Here is a 19,999-nt window from a genome sequence, read left to right on the forward strand (position 1 = left end):
CCCCGGCCGCAGGTTGCATATTCAACCCACCGATCGGCCGTGGAAGTCCCGATGAGGTTGAGATTGGCTGCATTGCCCAGCCTAGGTGCCACATTTTCGGGTAGACTTCCAGGGCGCCGGGGGATTTCTTGCGGAACCCCTAACGACCTCTAGCGGCCGAATTGACAAATTGGCAATGGAAGTCCCGATGAGGTCGAGATTGGCTGCCTTGCCCAGCCTAGGTGCCACATTTTCGGAGACTTCCAGGGCGCGGTTGGGGGGGTGGGGGAGATTTCTCTCGGAACCCCTAGCGACCTCTAGCGGAACCCTAGAGTTCATTACAAGTCTATCGTTTTTTTTCCTTTCTTTTTTCGATCTGATTTCTCCGTTTATTTGGCAAAGTGAAAAATGCGGAAATCATGCAAAAGGCACGGAAAATGGATTTTAAAAACGAGGAAAATTCACATGCCTGTTAAAATTAGAGAAATCAATATTCATACCGCTGGGCTGTCAACTGCCCTCCAATTTGCATGTGGGCTCACCCTGACAGTGGAGAAGGCCCAGGACAGAAAGGTCAGTATGGGAATGGGAGTTAAAATGTTTGGCAACTGGGAGATTGCATAGGCCAAGGCATACTGAGCGTAGGCGTAACCATTATTTCTTCGTTATCACCTCCTCCACAGCCAACAATTGACTATTGTGGGCTCCTCGGCCATCTTTAACTTGGTGTTGGCTTTGATTTGTTCTATACCTTTTCATACCTCTTCCCTCTCTCCTGACTTTCAGTCTGAAGGGTCTCGACCCTATATTCACACACTGTTGATCAACATATTTTAATACCTACCACCGAATAAATATCTATCAATCTTAAATCCTAAATATTTTAATCCATTGAGCTTCCTCAGGGCTTTATAAGAGAACTCAGTATTTCCCCTTTGTGAAAAGGCACATCCTGATTTCACTTCAGAATAATTGAGCTCTCGTTGTAAGATTGTAACCTCTTGTATCAATGTTCCCCAACTAGAAAAATGTTTCTCTGTATTAAATCTTTCTATTTCTAAGTAATTAAACTATAATTAGTTCACTTTGAGATCTTAAAACATGACAGAAGAAAAGCCAGATAATACAAGCCACATTAATGCTAATACTTTAATCCTTTAAAACCCAGATGAATTTGGGTGGATCTCGGTGGCACTCAATTTCTTAAGCATGTAATAGATAGAAATTGGATAAAACAAATCAGACGTCATGTAATTATTTATCGAGACAAACCGAAAATCTACATTGAATGATTTAAATTTATCACCATGAACCTCTATGTAAAAAGTTCTGCAATTTATCCTGCCACATTTTATCAAAAGGCACAATATTTCACTGGCTATGGTTTTGGAATTCGACCATTCAAAAGTCACAAGAGCAAGATGTAAAAGTTGGCAAAATAAATGTGATAATTTGTAGTTTTGAATGTTAAATGGTCATAAAAGCTGTCAAACTGGTCTTCGAAAGCCTACGCTAAAAAGAGTGCACCATGACATCCAGTCAAGCCTTAGAGAAAGTCCAGTTCATCACGCAGTAATTACAAGCCTTACATCAGCCAAGACTGGAAATAAAAGTTACCAATTTCGCCAAAATAAAATTGGAATTCAAATTCTCCAAAATCTCTCTGCCCCAACTCTCCATTTTCTGGTAATTACATCCAGATACATTTTATTAGCATATTTTATTACTAAGGCCTTTTTATCCATATCCTGCTTGCAGATAAAATCTCTCATAATAATCTTGATTTTTTTTTGCTTGGAAATCCCTTGGATGGTTTGCTAATAATCCAGTTCTGCATGTTCTGAGGTAGCTGATGAGGCCCACACGATATCCAGACACTGCCACAGGCAAGCTAGGAAATGGGGCATTGGAAGCAGAGTTTGGGAAGAGCTCAGCTCTTTTTGCCATCTCCACTGAGCTCCTACATAGTCTCAACAAAGGGACTAGAGGTTTACAGTGCCATCACAAATGCTCTTTCTCCATTTTGAGTTATTGTGATTCAGGACTTCCCATGGGTTTGGGGGAGATACTACAACTTACTACCTTATCAGAACGCTACATTTTCTCTTGTTCTTTAAAAAAAAATGGAAAATGAAAAACACAATTGTGTAAAGTCTGTGTGTGATCGACATAGTTTTAAATACATATAGCTTTGTTTTCTTCTGATTTTTATTGATCCAGATATTAACTCGAGTGCTTTGCATGCCCTCTTGACAAGTTTGTCAACTGTACTGTTCCTAACAATGAATGTCCAACAATACTTTGAAATCTGTTAGTATTCTCCAATGTGTCACTGTGGTGTCAAAGACAAATTTGACACATACCAGTGGATAAACTGCACATACCATCAATTTTGCATTCCTGCTTCTTTGCGTGTGCATTTTCTTGCTCTTCAACTGTAGAATAAAAGCTGCTTTCAGTGATAAGTGCATTTGTCACGTGTGTTACATTATCACGTTCTACTGCAAAAAAACAATAACATATTTATTTTTAGCTTCGGCATTATGAATCTCTTTATATAATTAGAATATTTTGCGACAATCTTGCATTGCTTTGAGTTCATATTCCATTTCCTATCGAAACGCTGTGAGAGACATTTACTGAAAATGCATTTTGCATAATCTCTGTTAAACTATGACATCATTTGATGGAAGATTCCTTATCAATGAAAACTAAACCTGTATAATTTTAAACATTACTTCTTTGCTTAAAGAGAAACAACTGCACTCATTTAAGAGTTGAACAGTTATAACACATGATGAAAAAGTTATGATTCATTTTATTTCCATGATTTCATAGAATATGATTTTTATCTTATAACTAGACCCAAACGTCTCCTGCATTGGTGCAGCACCCTCTCCTCCCCCACTCCCCTCTCTCCCCTCCCTCCACCCCCATCCTCTTACCATCCCCCCAAACTCACCCACTCCATCCCCCTCAACCCCCCTTATCCCACCCCTCCCTCCTCCCCTCCCCTCCACCCTCCCCTCTCCCCGGACGCCGCCTAACGGAGGTTGCGTGGCAACCCGCCTCCCGACCCGGGAGGCCACCATTAGTGGAGCGAGAGCAGGGGTGGGGGAGTGTCCTGTCCCGTCCCGGTGCAGGGGTTCAGTGCAGTGGGTAGACAGCAGCACCTCTCCCACTGATGGCCCTCGGGTCGATGCTGCTGGACTCTTCCCCCCCCCCCCCCCCCCCCCCTCTGCCTCACGGCCCGGATAGCCACCGGTGCCGCTGGACTCTGGGAGGCATGGGGAAGGCACTGAGCCGGCCGGGGAGAGTAGGGGGGATGGGGGAGCCGAGGGCAGCCCAGCGCCAGGCCCAGGCCTCGGCCTCACCGCCGCTGCTGCCGCCTTTCCCCTTGGCTCGCAGTTAGCCGGTCACGTCCAGGCCCAGGCCCAGCCTGCTTCCCCTGGCACCAGGCCTGGCTCTCCCGCCGTTTTGGAGACTGCAAACCCACCCCCAAGAGACAGCCGAGCCCTGCTCATCCCGACATCAACGGGCCGCAACTGCGCAGGCGCAGACCCATTTGTTCTACACATGCGCGGATGCGGCGGTCATCTTACATCTTACATCTGCAGTTATTTTCTTACATCTTACATCTTACATCTGCAGTTATTTTCTTACATTACATAAGTACCAGATCAACGGGGCCCCAACTGCGCATGTGCGTTTTTTTAAACTTAAAAATGTGAATTACTTTAAAAATATAACACCGATTTCAAAGAAACTTCTTCCATAGGACCATGGGATGACGGGTTAGTAAGATGGGCCTAAAAGTGTTGCACTATCGTGTACCGTTTTGGCTGTAGTTCAGGAACAAACAAATGAGAGTTTTAGTATATAGATATAGTGAAAGGCTTTTTTAATGTAATGTTTTGAGTTCAGAGCAATCATGGTGAGGGCTAATTGGAGACACATGGGACTGCAGATGCTGGAATTTTGTGCAATAAATAAACTGCTGGATTATCAGCAGGTCAGGCACCATCAGTGGTGGGAAAAGAACAAACAATATTTAGGTTGGGACTCTTCTTCATACTTATAGAGTAAAGTGGGGAAAGCTGGTGAAGAGAGGTAGGGGTGAGGGTAAAAAAGTGATAGGTGGATACAGGTGAGGGGTGATTTGCAGATGGGTGGAGATAGTAACAAAGGCTGATTGGGAAATGGAGACAAAAGGGTGCCAGGTAAGGAAGTGATGAGAAATGAAGTAAAGGAGGAGGGAATGACATGAGTGGAAGAGGACAGAGGTTGGTCTGGTGGGGGGGGGGGGGGGGGGGTAGGTGTGAGCTGAACTGCACGGCATGGAGTAGTCACAAGTGAGGGGCTCCACACACATTAGTAAGGAAGACTTCATGCTTACTGAAGAAAGGAAACATCTCAGAAGCACTAGAGTGGAAAGCATCTTAGAAGCAGATACAGCAGAGACAGAAAGAAACTGAGAGCAAGGGATGGCTTCCTCACAAGAGACAGAATGAGAGAAAGTGTAGTCATGGTAGATGTGGAAGCCTGTGCTGGACTCAGAGGGATTAAGAAAGGGGAGGGAGATGTCAGAGTGTCCAGATAATCTAAGCTAATTTGAAAGGTGGAAAATTCTGGTGATGTTGATGAAATGTTAAGCTCTACATGGTGCAGGAAGCAGCCTCAATACGTCTTTAATGTGACAGATAAAGAATCATTTAAAAAATAATATATTTTCAGGTTTCATATTTATTAAATAAAAGCTGTCTATTAATTGCTGGTTTGTAATACATCTGTTCAATTTGTTAATGTTATGATCTGTACCTCTTGTTCTGACTTGAAGTTTTTTGAAAGTGATGTTTAAACCACGATAAGTAAAAGTAACATACAATTTCACTTATCATACTTTATTTAAGATGATTCAGATGCAAGATACATATATCAATGTAACTATGCCACTGCTCTGACAGCTCTCATGGTAGGGTACTTCACATCCTTCCATCACCCATCCTCTTGCAAGACTCCAATCTCATAAGCCAATCTACATCGACGTTATGTATAAACAAATATCATGGCTCAGGATCATGAGCTTGAACGTACAATTAATCTAGAATCAATGTTTGGCCTGTATGGACACAATAGGCTGAATATATCATGAATTTCAATAATTCTCTCCGCTATAGGATTGCAGACTGAGCCAACACTTTGTTAACAAAAAAAGTAGATATCCACTGAAAGAATTTGGATCAGTTTTAAAATGCACAGATAAAGCGCACAAATGCTAAAGGTGGCCGGACAAGGAGATTTTGCTGGAGGCCTTGAAGCAGCCTTGGTCTCTCCTCGGGCTCGCCGTTCCAAAAGACCCAGTGTGCGGACTGGACTAGACTTGTTAAATGGCGCCAAAAGTTGGCGACTCTTGCATGCGGTCGGTCTCAGTGGACTATTGCTGTACCCTTTGAACTAATCGGGGATTGTACTTGGAGATGGCAATACTTTACTGCACTGTATGCAAAAACAAGAATTTCACTGTACATGTGACAATAAAGATCCATTGACCAAAATGATTAAACAAATGTGGCATCTTAAGGTATGATACATATCTGCAGAATTTCCAAAACTGACAAATTAATTGTTTTGAAATGAGCTCATGGTCAATTTTATTATTTTATGACAATAATTCAATTATCATTTTTGATTAAAAAAATATTCCCTTTGCATTAATATCTAGTTATTACAATTTAATAGAAGATCTTTTTGTCCATTTAATTCTCTTTATAAAAGATAGTGAAATATTTGGAATTTCTTGAAAGTTACATCTCATGCAAGTTGAAAGTACAATATTAATTACCCTTTCCGAAGTATTCGTGGTCATTGCACATCTTCTTCCTTGCTAATGTAAGGTTAACAGTTTTTCCAGTGTTTCGTAAAGCATCAATTGCTTCTTGGTTAGTAAATCCCTGAATATTAACTCCATCAACCTACAAAATGAAGATGACAATAAAACTCTATACCTCAGGAATTAAAACGCCAGGTGCAAAAAACCCCACAGCATCATAAGCCTGAATTTTGCCATTGTTATTAGAGTAAATTTGCCATCCTTATAACATGAACTCTGTACAGACAGCACCCGTAGTCAGGATCAAACCAGGGCCTTTAGTGCTGCATTTTTTGTATACTTGAATTACAAAGTTAACCACAAGCTATCAAAGGAAGAAAATAATTCCGCACTGAAGAGGATACTGTATAAATGATGAGGCTATGCAGGAACAAATTAGACTCAACAGAATAGTTATTGATGTTATGACTCTAGAGGTCATGTGTAATTTACGCAGCTTGTCTAAAACGTTTCCAAGGTTGGGCATCTCTAATAACGTCTTTTAATTATTTGGGAGACTATGAAGAAGAGACCACCCATTCAATATGAGAATTATTACCAAATACGAACAATTACAATTCATGAAAAATGTTACTCACAGCAATGATCCTGTCTTGAACGTGAATACATCCACTTTGTTCTGCAGCACTCCCTGGTATTATGCTTTTTACAAAAATTCCAGAGGTATCTGTAAATTATAGTATTGAATCATTCTGATTAATAATTTCACCAGTAATTCTAGCCTCTTACACATATCCAATTTTATTTGCAGCCATACAGGCCCCAGCAGCCCACCCCCTGAAAATTTGGAATTCTGCTCTCGAACGTCAATGCTTGTCATACTATATCCCCAATTGTACATCTTCTAAAAATCTTTCAAGCATTCATGGTCATATAATGTAACATGACCAAGAATATAGGAGGATATTTCCAAACTTTTTTGATAACATTTCAGTGGAGTATCTAGAAATATTATTACGTCTCCAAAGACGTACAGGTATGTAGGTTAATTGGCTGGGTAAATGTAAAAAAAAAAAAAATTGTCCCTAGTGGGTGTAGGATAGTGTTAATGTGCGGGGATCACTGGGCGGCACGGACTTGGAGGGCCGAAAAGGCCTGTTTCCGGCTGTATATATATGATATGATGATATGATATTATATTATTGAATTGAATTGAATTGAATTGAATTGAATAAGTTTATTGGCCAAGTATATACACATACAAGGAATGTGGCTTGGTGCTTCGCTCACAAGTAACAACACGAACATACAGTAAACAATTAAGAATAAAGCATAAAACATTAAAACAATAAGAATAAAACATTATAGATTAAACATGTGAATTAAATAAACCAAAGCAAAAAGAGGCTACAGACTTTTGGTTATTGAGTAGAACGCGGAAGAAAAAGCTGTTTTTATGTCTGGCTGTGGCGGCTTTGACAGCCCGGCGTCGCCTTCCAGAGGGAAGTGCTTCAAAGAGTTTGTGGCCAGGGTGAGAGGGGTCAGAGATGAACTTGCCTGCTCGCTTTCTGGCCCTTGAAGTATACAGTTCGTCAATAGGGGGGAAGGTTGCAGCCAACATTAATGACTTAGACGAAGGGATTAAAAGTACCATTAGCAAATTTGCAGATGATACTAAGTTGGGGGGTAGTGTGAATTGTGAGGAAGATGCAATAAGGCTGCAGGGTGACCTGGACAGGTTGTGTGAGTGGGCGGATACATGGCAGATGCAGTTTAATGTAGATAAGTGTGAGGTTATTCACTTTGGAAGTAAGAATAGAAAGGCAGATTATTATCTGAATGGTGTCAAGTTAGGAGGAGGGGGAGTTCAACGAGATCTGGGTGTCCTAGTGCATCAGTCAATGAAAGGAAGCATGCAGGTTCAGCAGGCAGTGAAGAAAGCCAATGGAATGTTGGCCTTCGTAACAAGAGGAGTTGAGTATAGGAGCAAAGAGGTCCTTCTACAGTTGTACCGGGCCCTGGTGAGACCGCACCTGGAGTACTGTGTGCAGTTTTGGTCTCCAAATTTGAGGAAGGATATTCTTGCTATGGAGGGCGTGCAGCGTAGGTTCACTAGATTAATTCCCGGAATGGCGGGACTGTCGTATGTTGAAAGGCTGGAGCGATTGGGCTTGTATACACTGGAATTTAGAAGGATGAGGGGGGATCTTATTGAAACATATAAGATAATTAGGGGATTGGACACATTAGAGGCAGATAACATGTTCCCAATGTTGGGGGAGTCCAGAACAAGGGGCCACAGTTTGAGAATAAGGGGTAGGCCATTTAGAACGGAGATGAGGAAGAACTTTTTCAGTCAGAGGGTGGTGAAGGTGTGGAATTCTCTGCCTCAGAAGGCAGTGGAGGCCAGTTCGTTGGATGCTTTCAAGAGAGAGCTGGATAGAGCTCTTAAGGATAGCGGAGTGAGGGGGTATGGGGAGAAAGCAGGAACGGGGTACTGATTGATAGTGATCAGCCATGATCGCATTGAATGGCGGTGCTGGCTCGAAGGGCTGAATGGCCTACTCCTGCACCTATTGTCTATTGTCTATTGTCTAACAACCTTCTCAGCTGATCGAACGATTCGTTGTGGCCTCCAGATGTCGTGCTTGGTGGCTGAGCCAAACCAGACCATGATGGAGAAGGTACGGACAGACTCTACGATGGCAGTATAGAATTGAACCATCATTGCCTGTGGCAGATTGTGTTTCCTCAGCTGCAGGTACATCCTCTGTTGGGCCTTTTTGACTATGGAGTTAATGGTGGCCCCCCATTTGAGGTCCTTGTAGATGATGGTTCCAAGGAACTTAAATAAATGACTCCACAGATGTGACTGTGGTGTTGTTGATGGTGAGTAGGGGGAGGGGAGGGGGAGCTCTCCTAAAGTCTACTATCAATTCCACTGTCTTAAGAGCATTGAGCTCCAGGTTATTACGACGGCACTAGGATATCAGCTTTGTCACTTCCTGTCTGTAGGCATATTCCTCCCCATCCTGGATCAGTCCAATCAGGGTTGTGTCGTCCGCAAACCTGAGAAACTTGACAGAGTCTGTGGTGCAGTCGTTGGTCCAGTCGTAAAGGAGAGGGGAGAGTACGCAGCCTTGCGGTGCACCTATGCTGAGGGTCTGCGGGTCCGAGATGTGCTTTCCCAGCCTCACATGCTGCTTCCTGTCTGTCAGGAAGTTGATGATCCATTGACAGAGGGGTTCAGGCACGGTCAGCTGGGAGAGTTTGGAGTGTAGTAACTTAGGCACAATGGTGTTAAATGCAGAGCCAAAATCCACAAACAGAATGCTTGCATAGATCCCCTGGCGGTCTAGCTGCTGGAGGATGAAGTGCAGGTCTAGATTGACTGTGTCATCCACTGATCTATTGGTATGCAAACTGCAGAGGGTCCAGCAGGGGGTTTGTGATATTTTTCAGCTGGGCCAGCACGTCTTTCAAAGGTCTTCATGACTACAGAGGTCAGTGCGACAGGCCTATAGTCATTAAGACCAGTGACCCTTGACTTTAATTACATTAAAAGTACTCTGGAAATGTCGAGTTCGACTTCGCGTTCGCAGTCAGTTGGATGACAATAATCAGAGACGGCACACAATGCTGCAAAGCCCATGCGGAGTCTAGTGGCTGAAGCAAAGAAAAAGGACAGATCTCCACATTAAGACAGCTCAGTGTTGTCATATGTCCAAAATACGTGATCAGCATTAACCTGTGATGGTTGGTGAAACAAGTTATGAAATGAAACAGAGATCGTTCGCAAAATTGAATTGTGGCAACTCACTTGTTCCCTTGAACAATTACAAATTTCAAGCATGGACCCATATTAAATACAGCTAATTATGTAACACAATGGTTGCATTCCTAAGAAATCATGTTATAAAGACAATTGTGTTAATGAGGGAAAGAAGGTTTTGGGCGACAGTGTTTCAAACTCACAATAAAAAAGTTATTTTTCTTGTGGGACTCTAATCAAGATTTTACAAACAAAATAAAGCTATGGATGTAAATAGCTGCAAGACCAGTGGCAGAAATAGTGGTGGTTTTCAAATTGCAAACATCTCTGCACTCCATCTATGCTTTCACGGTAGTTCTTAAATTGCAGACTCAAATTAATGAGCAGTCTTGATTTGCTATTGTTCTTGTTCTAAATTTCACAATTAAGTACTTTACAGTTGAGTTTTTTCTAAATACGTTGTTTGGATCTTAAATTGGGCCAAGTGAACTTTATCCGGATTATACTGCTCCAGTATAGACCTCTGGGTCACAATTATTAGAAGAACCATTCTTAAATAATAGCCTGTTTCTCCTGTGGGAAACTACATCCATAAGAAAAATTACTTCCCATTTTAAGAGAAAGCAGCTTTCTCAGCAGGAACTATGAAAAATTAATCATCTTAAATTTTATACCTTTCACAACTTAGAAAGCCCTAAAATGCACACAAAGAATACTTTTGAAAAGTTAGTATCACACCTAAGCATGGTTTCATCAGCAGCAATAAAATAAATGACATGGTCATCTTTATCGAGATGCCAGTCTGGGAATATGATCTCAACGATATCAGAACTCCATTTCTCTTCTTGAAATAATTCTGTGAAATCCTTAGAAAGGAGGAGGAATGTCTTTAGTCACAGGGTGGTGAATCTGTGGAATTCATTGCCACAGAAGGCTGTGGAGGCCGTCAATGGCTATTTTTAAGGTGGAGATTGATTACTTAGGATGTCCAAGATTATGGGGAGAAGGCAGGAGAATGGGATTGAGAGGGAAAGATAGATCAGCCATGATTGAATGGCAGAGTAGACTCAATGAGGTGAATGGTCCAATTCTGCTCCTGCAATGTACGACTTATTTTCACTGAGAAAACAGACACGGACATTTAATATCCCATCCAAGAAATATGTTACTGAAAGTTTTACCTTACTACACAATAGATTGATAGATTTCACCAAAAGTATCAACCAAGTACTGGCCCAATTTAAGATCCAAACAATGCAATTAGAAAAAAATCTAAACTATTGAACTATGCATCTTATAAGGGGAGCAATTCAAGAGTGATTGATGAACATTAATTTTGTTCAGTAATTTAAGAACCGCTTTGAGAGCAAAGATTGGAATGCTGAGGTGATTTGCAATTTGAAAATGAAAACACCATTATTTCTGCCATTGGTCTTCCAGCTGTTTGCACAGAGAAATAATAAATGGAGTTAGCTCATAAATTAGTTTCATGAAAAGCAGAACAAGTCAAAGACTACAAGGCTTAGAGGAATCAAGAACAAGATCAAGAATAAGATTATTTAAAGTATTGCTATTACAAAGCCCTTCCCATGACGTCCATATTTTTTAATCTTTAGTCACTGTTGTAACATAGGAATACAACCGCCAAAGTGCGTACAGCAAGTTTTCAAATAGAGCAAAGTGAAAAGAAACAAATGCTTGTGTAATGATGGTTGTGGATAGATATTGCCCAAGCCAAAGATAAGCAATTGGCAAGGAATTTACTACAATTCTCAGTGTGTGAACCGAACTGCAATAAGTTGAGTTGAGCTTTGAGAGATTTGGAAATAGTTAAGAAGATATGCAAGAAGAATGGAGAGCAATGACTCATCAATTATGAGAAGTGCAAATTATCAAATAAAACATACTAATCAGCATGTGCAGATCTATAAACTGAGGCTGCAGGTTTTGATTTGGATCACAGTTTGCTTCCTTTTAATCTGAATAAATCTATGGCTCCATATCTTTCTGAACTCACCACTTTGAGATGCTCCAACATAACCAACAACCGTAATGCCCAGGCTTTGTCCATCTCTCTTGAGTTCAATGTTATTAATTTCATAATCATCTACAGAAACCTAAAACAAAACATTTTCTCAAATAATCTTAAGAGCATAAAAAAACATTGTTAAAATGTACAAAATATCCCTATTTTCAATTTGACTGTTAAGCAAATTTATAGAGGTAAAATTCCTTAAATCATTTTAATGAAATTTCACAAACCATCAAAAATTTTACTTATACTTTAATTCAAATCAATTTATTTTTGCTAATAAAAATATAAAAGGACTAGGCTTGTATACACTGGAATATAGAAGGATGAGGGGGGATCTTATTGAAACATATAAGATAATTAGGGGATTGGACACATTAGAGGCAGGAAACATGTTCCCAATTCCACACCTTCACCACTCTCTGACTCATATCCGTTCTAAATGGCCTACCCCTTATTCTTAAACTGTGGCCCCTTGTTCTGGACTCCCCCAACTTGTCTATTGTCTATACTAGTCAGGATCAAGGGAAAGATGAACAGAACAAAGTACAGAAAGATCCTTGATGAAAACCTGCTCCAGAGAATTCTGAACCTCAGACTGGGGTGGAGGTTCACCTTCCAACAGGACAACGACCCGAAGCACACAGCCAAGACAACACAGGAGTGACTTCATGACAAGTCTGTAAATGTCCTTGAGTGGCCCAGCCAAGCTTGTAGCGTCATACCCAAGAAGACTTGAGGCTGTAATCGCTGCCAAAGGTGCCTCAACAAAGTACTGAGTAAAGGGTCTGACTACTTATGTAAATGTGATATTTCAGTTATTTCTTTTTAATTACTTTGCAAAAATTTTTAAACACCTGTCTTCATTTTTTTATTATGGGGTATTGTGTGTAGATTGATGATAATTTTTAAAAATTTAATCCATTTTAAAATAAGGATATAATGTAACAAATTGTGGAATAAGTGAAGGGATCCGAATACTTTCTGAATGCACTGTAGATGCTTGATATGTATGGATGTCAGGGGCTATGGGGAGAAGGCAGGAGAATGGGGTTGACGCAAAGATAGATCAGCCATGACTGAGTGGCAGAGTAAATGAATGGCCTAATTCTGCTCATATCACTTATGAACTTATGAAATGGATCAAATTGTCAGTGGAAGTAATTGTTTTGATCATATCAAGTATATTGCCTCTCTTCCACATTCATTGAAATGCTAGTAGCTGGTGTCCCTATATAGCATTTATAGCATTTGTATTTATATTCTTACAACAAATTTAGGTAGCATTATTTTCAACATACAAAGAAATTCTAACACCATTAGCTATATTAAGTTTTATTTTAAATTATGGACCCAGTATCAGCTTTTGACCTTTCTCATCAGACTATGTGCCAGATTTCATGAAATAAGAGACTGCATTAGAATTTTATTCTTTCATCTCTGGGACTCAAGCTCCAATTCAATGTGGATAGATGGAAGGGAAGCAAAAGTCACAGCATATTTCTGCAGAAGTGAGCTGATCCATTACATAACCACATCAAAGCTCTGGATGATGGAAAAACCTTTTGCAAGTCCTCTCATTGCTGATTTTCGTAATGAGCATAGTACAGTTCCAATAAAATGCAAAGGCACTGGAAATTTTCCAAACTTGATTGAGAAATTTAATATCAAGAGAGAAACAAAAGTTAAACTAGAAACAGAACTCAAATCTACTGTGCAATTCACAGCATTCAAATCCCGATCTATACAACATCATTAATAGTAAAATTTCACATTTTATAAATACATAATTTGCAAATATCACTTCAAGCAACAGTAAAGTTGGCAAAATGATATGCAACTCTTTTAAAATGTTGGCAAAACATACTAAACAAGTTTAAAAGACAAATTAAGATCTATTTAATATAGTCCACATCCCCAAAACATGGTTATTGGTGTAGAAGCTTTTTATCATAGAATATTGTACGTATGATATGCACTTGTCGCCATGATATTTATGTGGCAGTTCTCAGTTAAGTTTCATGTCAATAGTGACCCACAGAAACCTGATGGTGAGAGATTTACCGATCGTAGTAACATTGAATATCAAGGAGTAACAAAAGACTGCTGATGCTCGAATCTGGAGCAAAATTTAAACTGCTGGAGGAACTCAACGGATCAGTCCGCATCCGTGGCAAGAAGCAGACAGTCGCCGTTTCGGGTTGAGACCTTTCCTCTGGACCCATTGAATTTCTCCAGCAGTTTGAAGATAGTTAGATGCTGGCCATTTCTTGTGAGAAATGGCCTTGTATGCAGCTTTGAAATTCAAATCTTAATTTGTTCTAAACGTTTGTTTTTTTCGAAAGGACTTTATGGAAAGACTACCACTCTTAAAGGAAGATTTTGTTTCAGTTTTTAAATAGGGTTAATCCTCAATTTGATGGAAACATAATTGACATTAAAAAATGGAAAAATAAACTTGAATTTCATTTTATTATTAGAGATCAACTGTACTCACGATATTGGAATTTTCCTGACTTAATAAAGAAGGAATAGCCATTGAAGATTTAGAGGAATAATCATCACCAGGATCTCTGGCCACCACCATTCGGACTCGATTACCACAGTTTCTCAACACCTGAGCAATCTGTTCACTTCCCATTCCCTGGACGTCAGTGCCTCCAATCTGGAGTATATGATCGCCAGTCCTAAGCCGTCCATCCTACAAACATGCCATAAAATCTTCATTATCCGAACACAATTAAATGTCATCACTTGAAAGTTAAAAGGAATGCGAAATTGTTAATAGATTTGGAAAAAAGTTTTAAAAAAAATACTTAATAGTTCTCAAATGGGATCTTGATAAAAAATCTATTATGTATATCTTTGCACTGTTGCACTCATTTGTTCAAATGCGAAATCGATTGCCATTTATTGCGCTCCCTTCCCAAAATCCAAATGCAGAAGATCAAATATCAAGTGAAAAAATATAATGGGTGGCCAACAGTATAACATTAGTTTAGCAGGAGTGATCAAAGTAGAATAACTACCACTTAACTTTTATTTGAAAGTATTTCACATTTGCAATTTTGTTTTCAAAAGAGCGGCATCAATGAGATAAACATACTTTTTAAAAATGGTTAAATCCTGGCTATTTATATAACTTGTTCTGATGGCAATGATTCATGCTAAAATTCAATTGGGCACATGCCAACAGACCTCTGGCATTTCCTTCAAATAACTCTTCTTAATATACGAGGCTAAAGAGCGAATGTCAAGTTATTATTCAACTTGGAAGCTGAGCCACTATTACCAAACTTAATGCTGCCCTTAAACTACATTTATACATTCCACTATGAATAGCAACTGACAATGACATAGCAATCAAGTTAAAAACTCCAATTATTATTTTTCTCTTGCAAAATCAAAACTGATGAAGACAATGGACAAGATATTGCTCTCAGTGACAAATAAGTGACACCAGTTGTTTGCTGTATTTGCCTGGAGTCATTCCAAGGTATTTTGCAGCATTAACATAAGATAAAAAGTAAAACAGCATCAAAACTGTTTCTGGGACTTGTCCAAAGAACTGTGTATCAACTAATTACTATAAAAAATCACCAAAGAAGAATGACGAGTCTGAACCAAGAAATTAATCAGCACCAGCAATATTAATTATGATCTTCAGGAATAAAACACTACATTTGTAAAACACTACATTTTCAGTTACAGTGCAGATTATTTTTCAGTCAAGTAATTAACAGTTTTAAGATGCAAAATACAGTACACTAAAAGGGAAAGCTCTAACTTGAAACCTTTAACTTATTCTGACATGTTTAGTGCTCATCTGTGAAGTATGGCAATTTCACATCACATGGAGCTGGAAGGTAACAGTTTCCCTGAAGCTTTTGGACAAACATCACATAACAAGCAGCAACTTTAGCATTTCCACCATTACATTTATAAGTGCAATCAATGGAAGTTAATGTTTGGTTTTCATTGAAAAGCTGCCAGCCTTACTATTATTTCTGGTGTAATGTTATGGTTTACTAATACTGCCTAATCCAGCTGAGTAAGAAAGAATCTTGGCATTCTCCCTATCAATGTAGTTTATATCCAATATGAATCTCCCAATTAGTAGCAAAACATAGCAAAAATATTTTTTTATTTTTTAAGTTAGATATGATATCTAACCATAAGTGAAATATGTAAATGACTTTCCTGGTCCCTAATCTCTGCAAATCTGCTCATACAATGAATTGTTGTGCTTGTTGTCCTTAGTGAAAATTAAATAAAAATGTCCATCAAGCAAAAAAAAAGAGAAAATTACACTTATAGAAAGTGATCTAATTACATAACAATATTACAAATAAAGACCAAAAAAAGTATCAATGAAAACAATCATAAAAATAATTCAAAATCTGGATGGGAAGAACACATATCATATTTTCATATAACTCCCATAACTTCACATTTTCCCCAATTATAAATTTAACATCCGTTTATTGAAGAAACACTCAAAAGAATGTTGGCACTTACTCAGGAGTAAACAAATGGGCACACAGGACAATAAAGTAAAAAGCAGAACCAGCAGCAGCATCCCAATTTATCACAACCATCTTGTATTCACAAGATCAAGATATGCATTATCATATGAACACAATTCTAAGAAAATTCAGTTTATCAGTTTGTTAGACTTATTATCTATACTATTCAAATAATATTCTTGTAATAAATTGAGGGAAAAAAATTGATTTCTCATCATTCCCTTCTTGGTCAAATACTCTTTGACTACCTCTGGGTATACAAGAATCTAAATGCTGGCAATAGGAAATCATTTATGAACTTTAATTTGGTAAAAATCTAAAAAGTATGATTAAATATGTTCCACTTTTCAATGTAATATTAAATTAAAGAATAGAATCAAAGAACTGCAGATGCTGTTTTATACCAAGGATAGACACAATGTGCTGGAGTAACTCAGCAGGTCAGGCAGCATCTCTGGAGAAAAAGAATGGGTGATGTTTCCGGTCAAGCCCCTTCTTCAGACTCAAAGTAAATTAAAGAGATTCTATTGGCTTTGACATTAATCAAAATGACAATTAGGAATAGGAATAGGAATATTTTATTGTCACATGTGACGAGCACAGTGAGATTCTTTGCTTGCATATACAATGTATACCAATAGCAGCCACCTACGGCGCTGACAAAGTTGCAAAGCACGCCGGCTCCCCCTTTTGTCCCCCACCACCCCCCCCCCAAGTTCCCCCATGCCAGGTCCCCATTATCCTTTGTCCTGTCCCCCCCCCCCCCCTTACCTCCCTCACGGCGGTCCCCCCGTGATCATTGTAAATCAAATCTAGCTTAAACAAATGATTTACTTCACCTTATAATTCAAGATCCTTTCTATGATGGAAAATAATAGTGTATAATCATAGGTACTCAGACTTCTGTGATAATACATTTGAAAAAAATTACCTGATCAGCTAATCCTCCAGGGACGACGGTTTTCACAATTACTCCAGTCGGCTTTGCTCCTACAATTCCAAATCCTAAGCCTGATCCATCACTGACCAATTCAATTTCTTCCATAAGTCCCCATTGTGTCTAGGAAGAATGGACAACAAGTCAAAGTCAGTCGTTAAATAAGTGGTTAGACTGTTGATAGACCTCAAGAGCAATTATTTATCTGAATTGTTTTTTGTGTCAGTTGTTCTTACTAAGTTACAGATAAATACTAGTCAGCTTCTATTTATGCTAAAAGCTATGTCTGTGTCATCCAAAGGTTCAACAATAATATAAATGAGATATTCATACAATGATGTAGAAATCTGTGTTCGAGGAGCTGCATGCTGTTTATTGAAATAATATAGCTTTGATAGTATATTGAGGCCACATCTAGTTAATCAACAGATTAAACCAGAGCAGATTTGCATTCAGTATACTACAGTTCCATGTTCATTCCAACTGAAAAAGACCAAAGACCAAGATCTGTCAGTCCATGATAGACTTGACAGATGCCAATGAAACAAATATGCCTGTTAACCCAATCTGCTTTTGATAACAATTGTTGGTATGATTTTCAAGTGTTATTCATTTTGGTAAATTATAAATCTCTAGTTTACTAACATATACAAAAGATAAAAATATGGAACCCAAAATCTGGAGACAATCAAGAGAAGTTGATTAGCTCTTTCTCTTTTGAGTCTCATGGATTCAGTTCAAGAAATGACTTTGCCCCTAATCATCCACTTGTACTGCACAGCATGAACATATAGTATGTAGTTCAAGCACTGAGTATGTAATTATTTTCAGCTTTAAATCAAAGAGCGATGAAAGACTGTAATCCCACGTGTAAAAAAAGTACCGACTTGAATTTGCATTTTATCTTTAACACAGCAAAATATCACAATGCATTTTCACCAGATACAATTGTGGCAGTGAACCACAGAAGGAGATAATAGGTTAAATGACCAAAATTTGGAAGGAGATTCATTTTAATGAGCATCTTAAAAGGCAGAAATAGTGGAAAAAGTCAGGGGGATTCAGAGAAGATCTACCAGTTTAGGGCCCAGCCAGCTGAAGATATGTTTAATGAAGACAATTAAAATCAAATGTGCACAAGAGACAAGAATTCAAAGAGTATATCCTCAGGGTTAGAGGAAACATAAATAGAGGGCCAAAGCCATAGCCATTTGAAAGCCCCATGTTGGTCATTGAATATCAAGGTGATAGGTTAATGGGATGGATGCAGTTATGAGTACAGACAGCAAAGTTTTGGAAGTAGAAGTGTTGATGTGCATTATTTGTGATTGCATCGATGAACTGGGCGAAGGCCGAATCTTCAGAAATATGCAACCCTAGGAACTTGAAGCTGTAGAATTTCTTCACCGCCATCTTGTTGCATTATTCTTAGTTATCTGTAATTAACAGTGTTCTGGGCTGCACTTCAACAGGAATGTGCGAAGTCATTCCATTAATTAGCAACTTAATTGTTAGAGAAATTACAGAAAGCAGAAGAGATTACTAAATACTTCACCATGCTTACAAAAGAATAGCATATCAACGTCAAAGTCAAGAACCCAATTTTAATTTTTACTGTGATTTCTGTAAAACCAATCAAAACTTACTGATTCTGAAGCAAAAGGTAAGGTTGCCATGTCCACTGGTTTGGTATATGCCCCGTTTAGGAATCCTTTGGCAACTACCAAATCCACTGATCCTTTGGTCTGCTGGAGCATTGAAATGGCTTCTTGGTGAGAAATGTTCTTATCTAATGGTGTATGATTCAAGGCCAATATCTGATCATTTTCTTGTAACCTGCCATCCCTATGAGCAAAACAAACAAAATAACCAAACTGCCAGATAAAGCACAATAAATTCCATAACAGGATTTATTTTCTTCAGAAAAAAACTAAAATGGATGTGCAGTCATTAATTAAAGAGTTTGAGTGTGGAATTGAACCAAAGCAATTTGAACTTTCATTTTAGCCTTAACTGACATTCAAAGTCATTTGTATTCTTTCAATCACTTTATAAGCAATCCACCCATTCCTTCTCTCCCGAGATGCTGCCCGACCTGCTGAGTTACTCCAGCATTTTGTGAATAAAACAATATTATAAAATGTCCAATGGCACTTTACAGAAGCCTACTGAGAAAAAAGACAACGAGCAAAAAAGGGAAACTTTAGGATTAGAAATGGAGGGTTGAAAGCACGTGCCTCAATAGTGGTGTGAAGAAAATGTCATGGAGTTGGATAAACAAGACAATCTATTACAGATTTAACTGAATGTAGGATTTAAGAATGAAAGAGGTGTTTTATTTCACAATAAACTTATGACATCAACATATTCAACAAAATGTTCTTCACCACCAAAACAATCTATTAAATACTCTTCCAACAGTTCATAAATAAAAATGTTCTCTGTACAACACATACCGTGTTCCCAAAACTCAGAGAACCATACATATTCCAACAGTGTAACATCTCCGTTAGATGCACTAATTCTCTTTTTGGCCTCCAAACCAATTTACTGTCTAATCGTGGGCCACATGCTCTGAATTAATTTATCAAAGCACACCATAAAATTAGTTCAGAAATCAAAAGATTGTAAAATCAGAAGTCATAGCAGAATTAGGCTATTCGATCCATTGAATCTGCTCTCCACATCCACTCTATCCAGGCCTTATGCTATCTGGTAAGCTTCAATTAGATCCCCCCTCTGTATTTTTTCCCAGAATTCGAGCACATCCTTAAATCTTTTTCTCTATCCACCAGTTATCGCTTAGAAACATAGAAACAGACATAGAATATTGGTGCAGGAGGAGGCCATTCGGCCCTTCGAGCCAACACGCCATTCATTGGGATCATGGCTGATCGTCCACAATCAATAACCCGTGCCTGCC

The 19,999-nt window shown here is 38.9% G+C and overlaps 1 protein-coding gene across 8 annotated transcripts in view; it reads right to left on the reverse strand.

Annotated features, from left to right (window-relative positions):
- Nucleotides 1-19,999, reverse strand: part of patj (PATJ crumbs cell polarity complex component) — a 209,155-nt gene that overhangs the window by 177,675 nt on the left and 11,481 nt on the right. For 7 of the 8 annotated variants that reach the window (XM_078407277.1, XM_078407272.1, XM_078407269.1 and 4 more), the window contains exons 6-12: nucleotides 18,723-18,921; nucleotides 17,071-17,199; nucleotides 14,111-14,314; nucleotides 11,599-11,698; nucleotides 6,448-6,536; nucleotides 5,822-5,951; nucleotides 2,364-2,480 (exon numbers count right to left, since the gene is read on the reverse strand). In XM_078407277.1, coding sequence (XP_078263403.1) covers nucleotides 2,364-2,480; nucleotides 5,822-5,951; nucleotides 6,448-6,536; nucleotides 11,599-11,698; nucleotides 14,111-14,314; nucleotides 17,071-17,199; nucleotides 18,723-18,921 — 968 coding nt within the window. The remainder of the gene's footprint in view (nucleotides 1-2,363; nucleotides 2,481-5,821; nucleotides 5,952-6,447; nucleotides 6,537-11,598; nucleotides 11,699-14,110; nucleotides 14,315-17,070; nucleotides 17,200-18,722; nucleotides 18,922-19,999) is intronic. The other variant, XM_078407270.1, reaches the window with a different exon arrangement.

The sequence above is a fragment of the Rhinoraja longicauda genome, chromosome 11 (assembly GCF_053455715.1).
Source record: "Rhinoraja longicauda isolate Sanriku21f chromosome 11, sRhiLon1.1, whole genome shotgun sequence".
Lineage (NCBI taxonomy): Eukaryota > Metazoa > Chordata > Chondrichthyes > Rajiformes > Arhynchobatidae > Rhinoraja > Rhinoraja longicauda.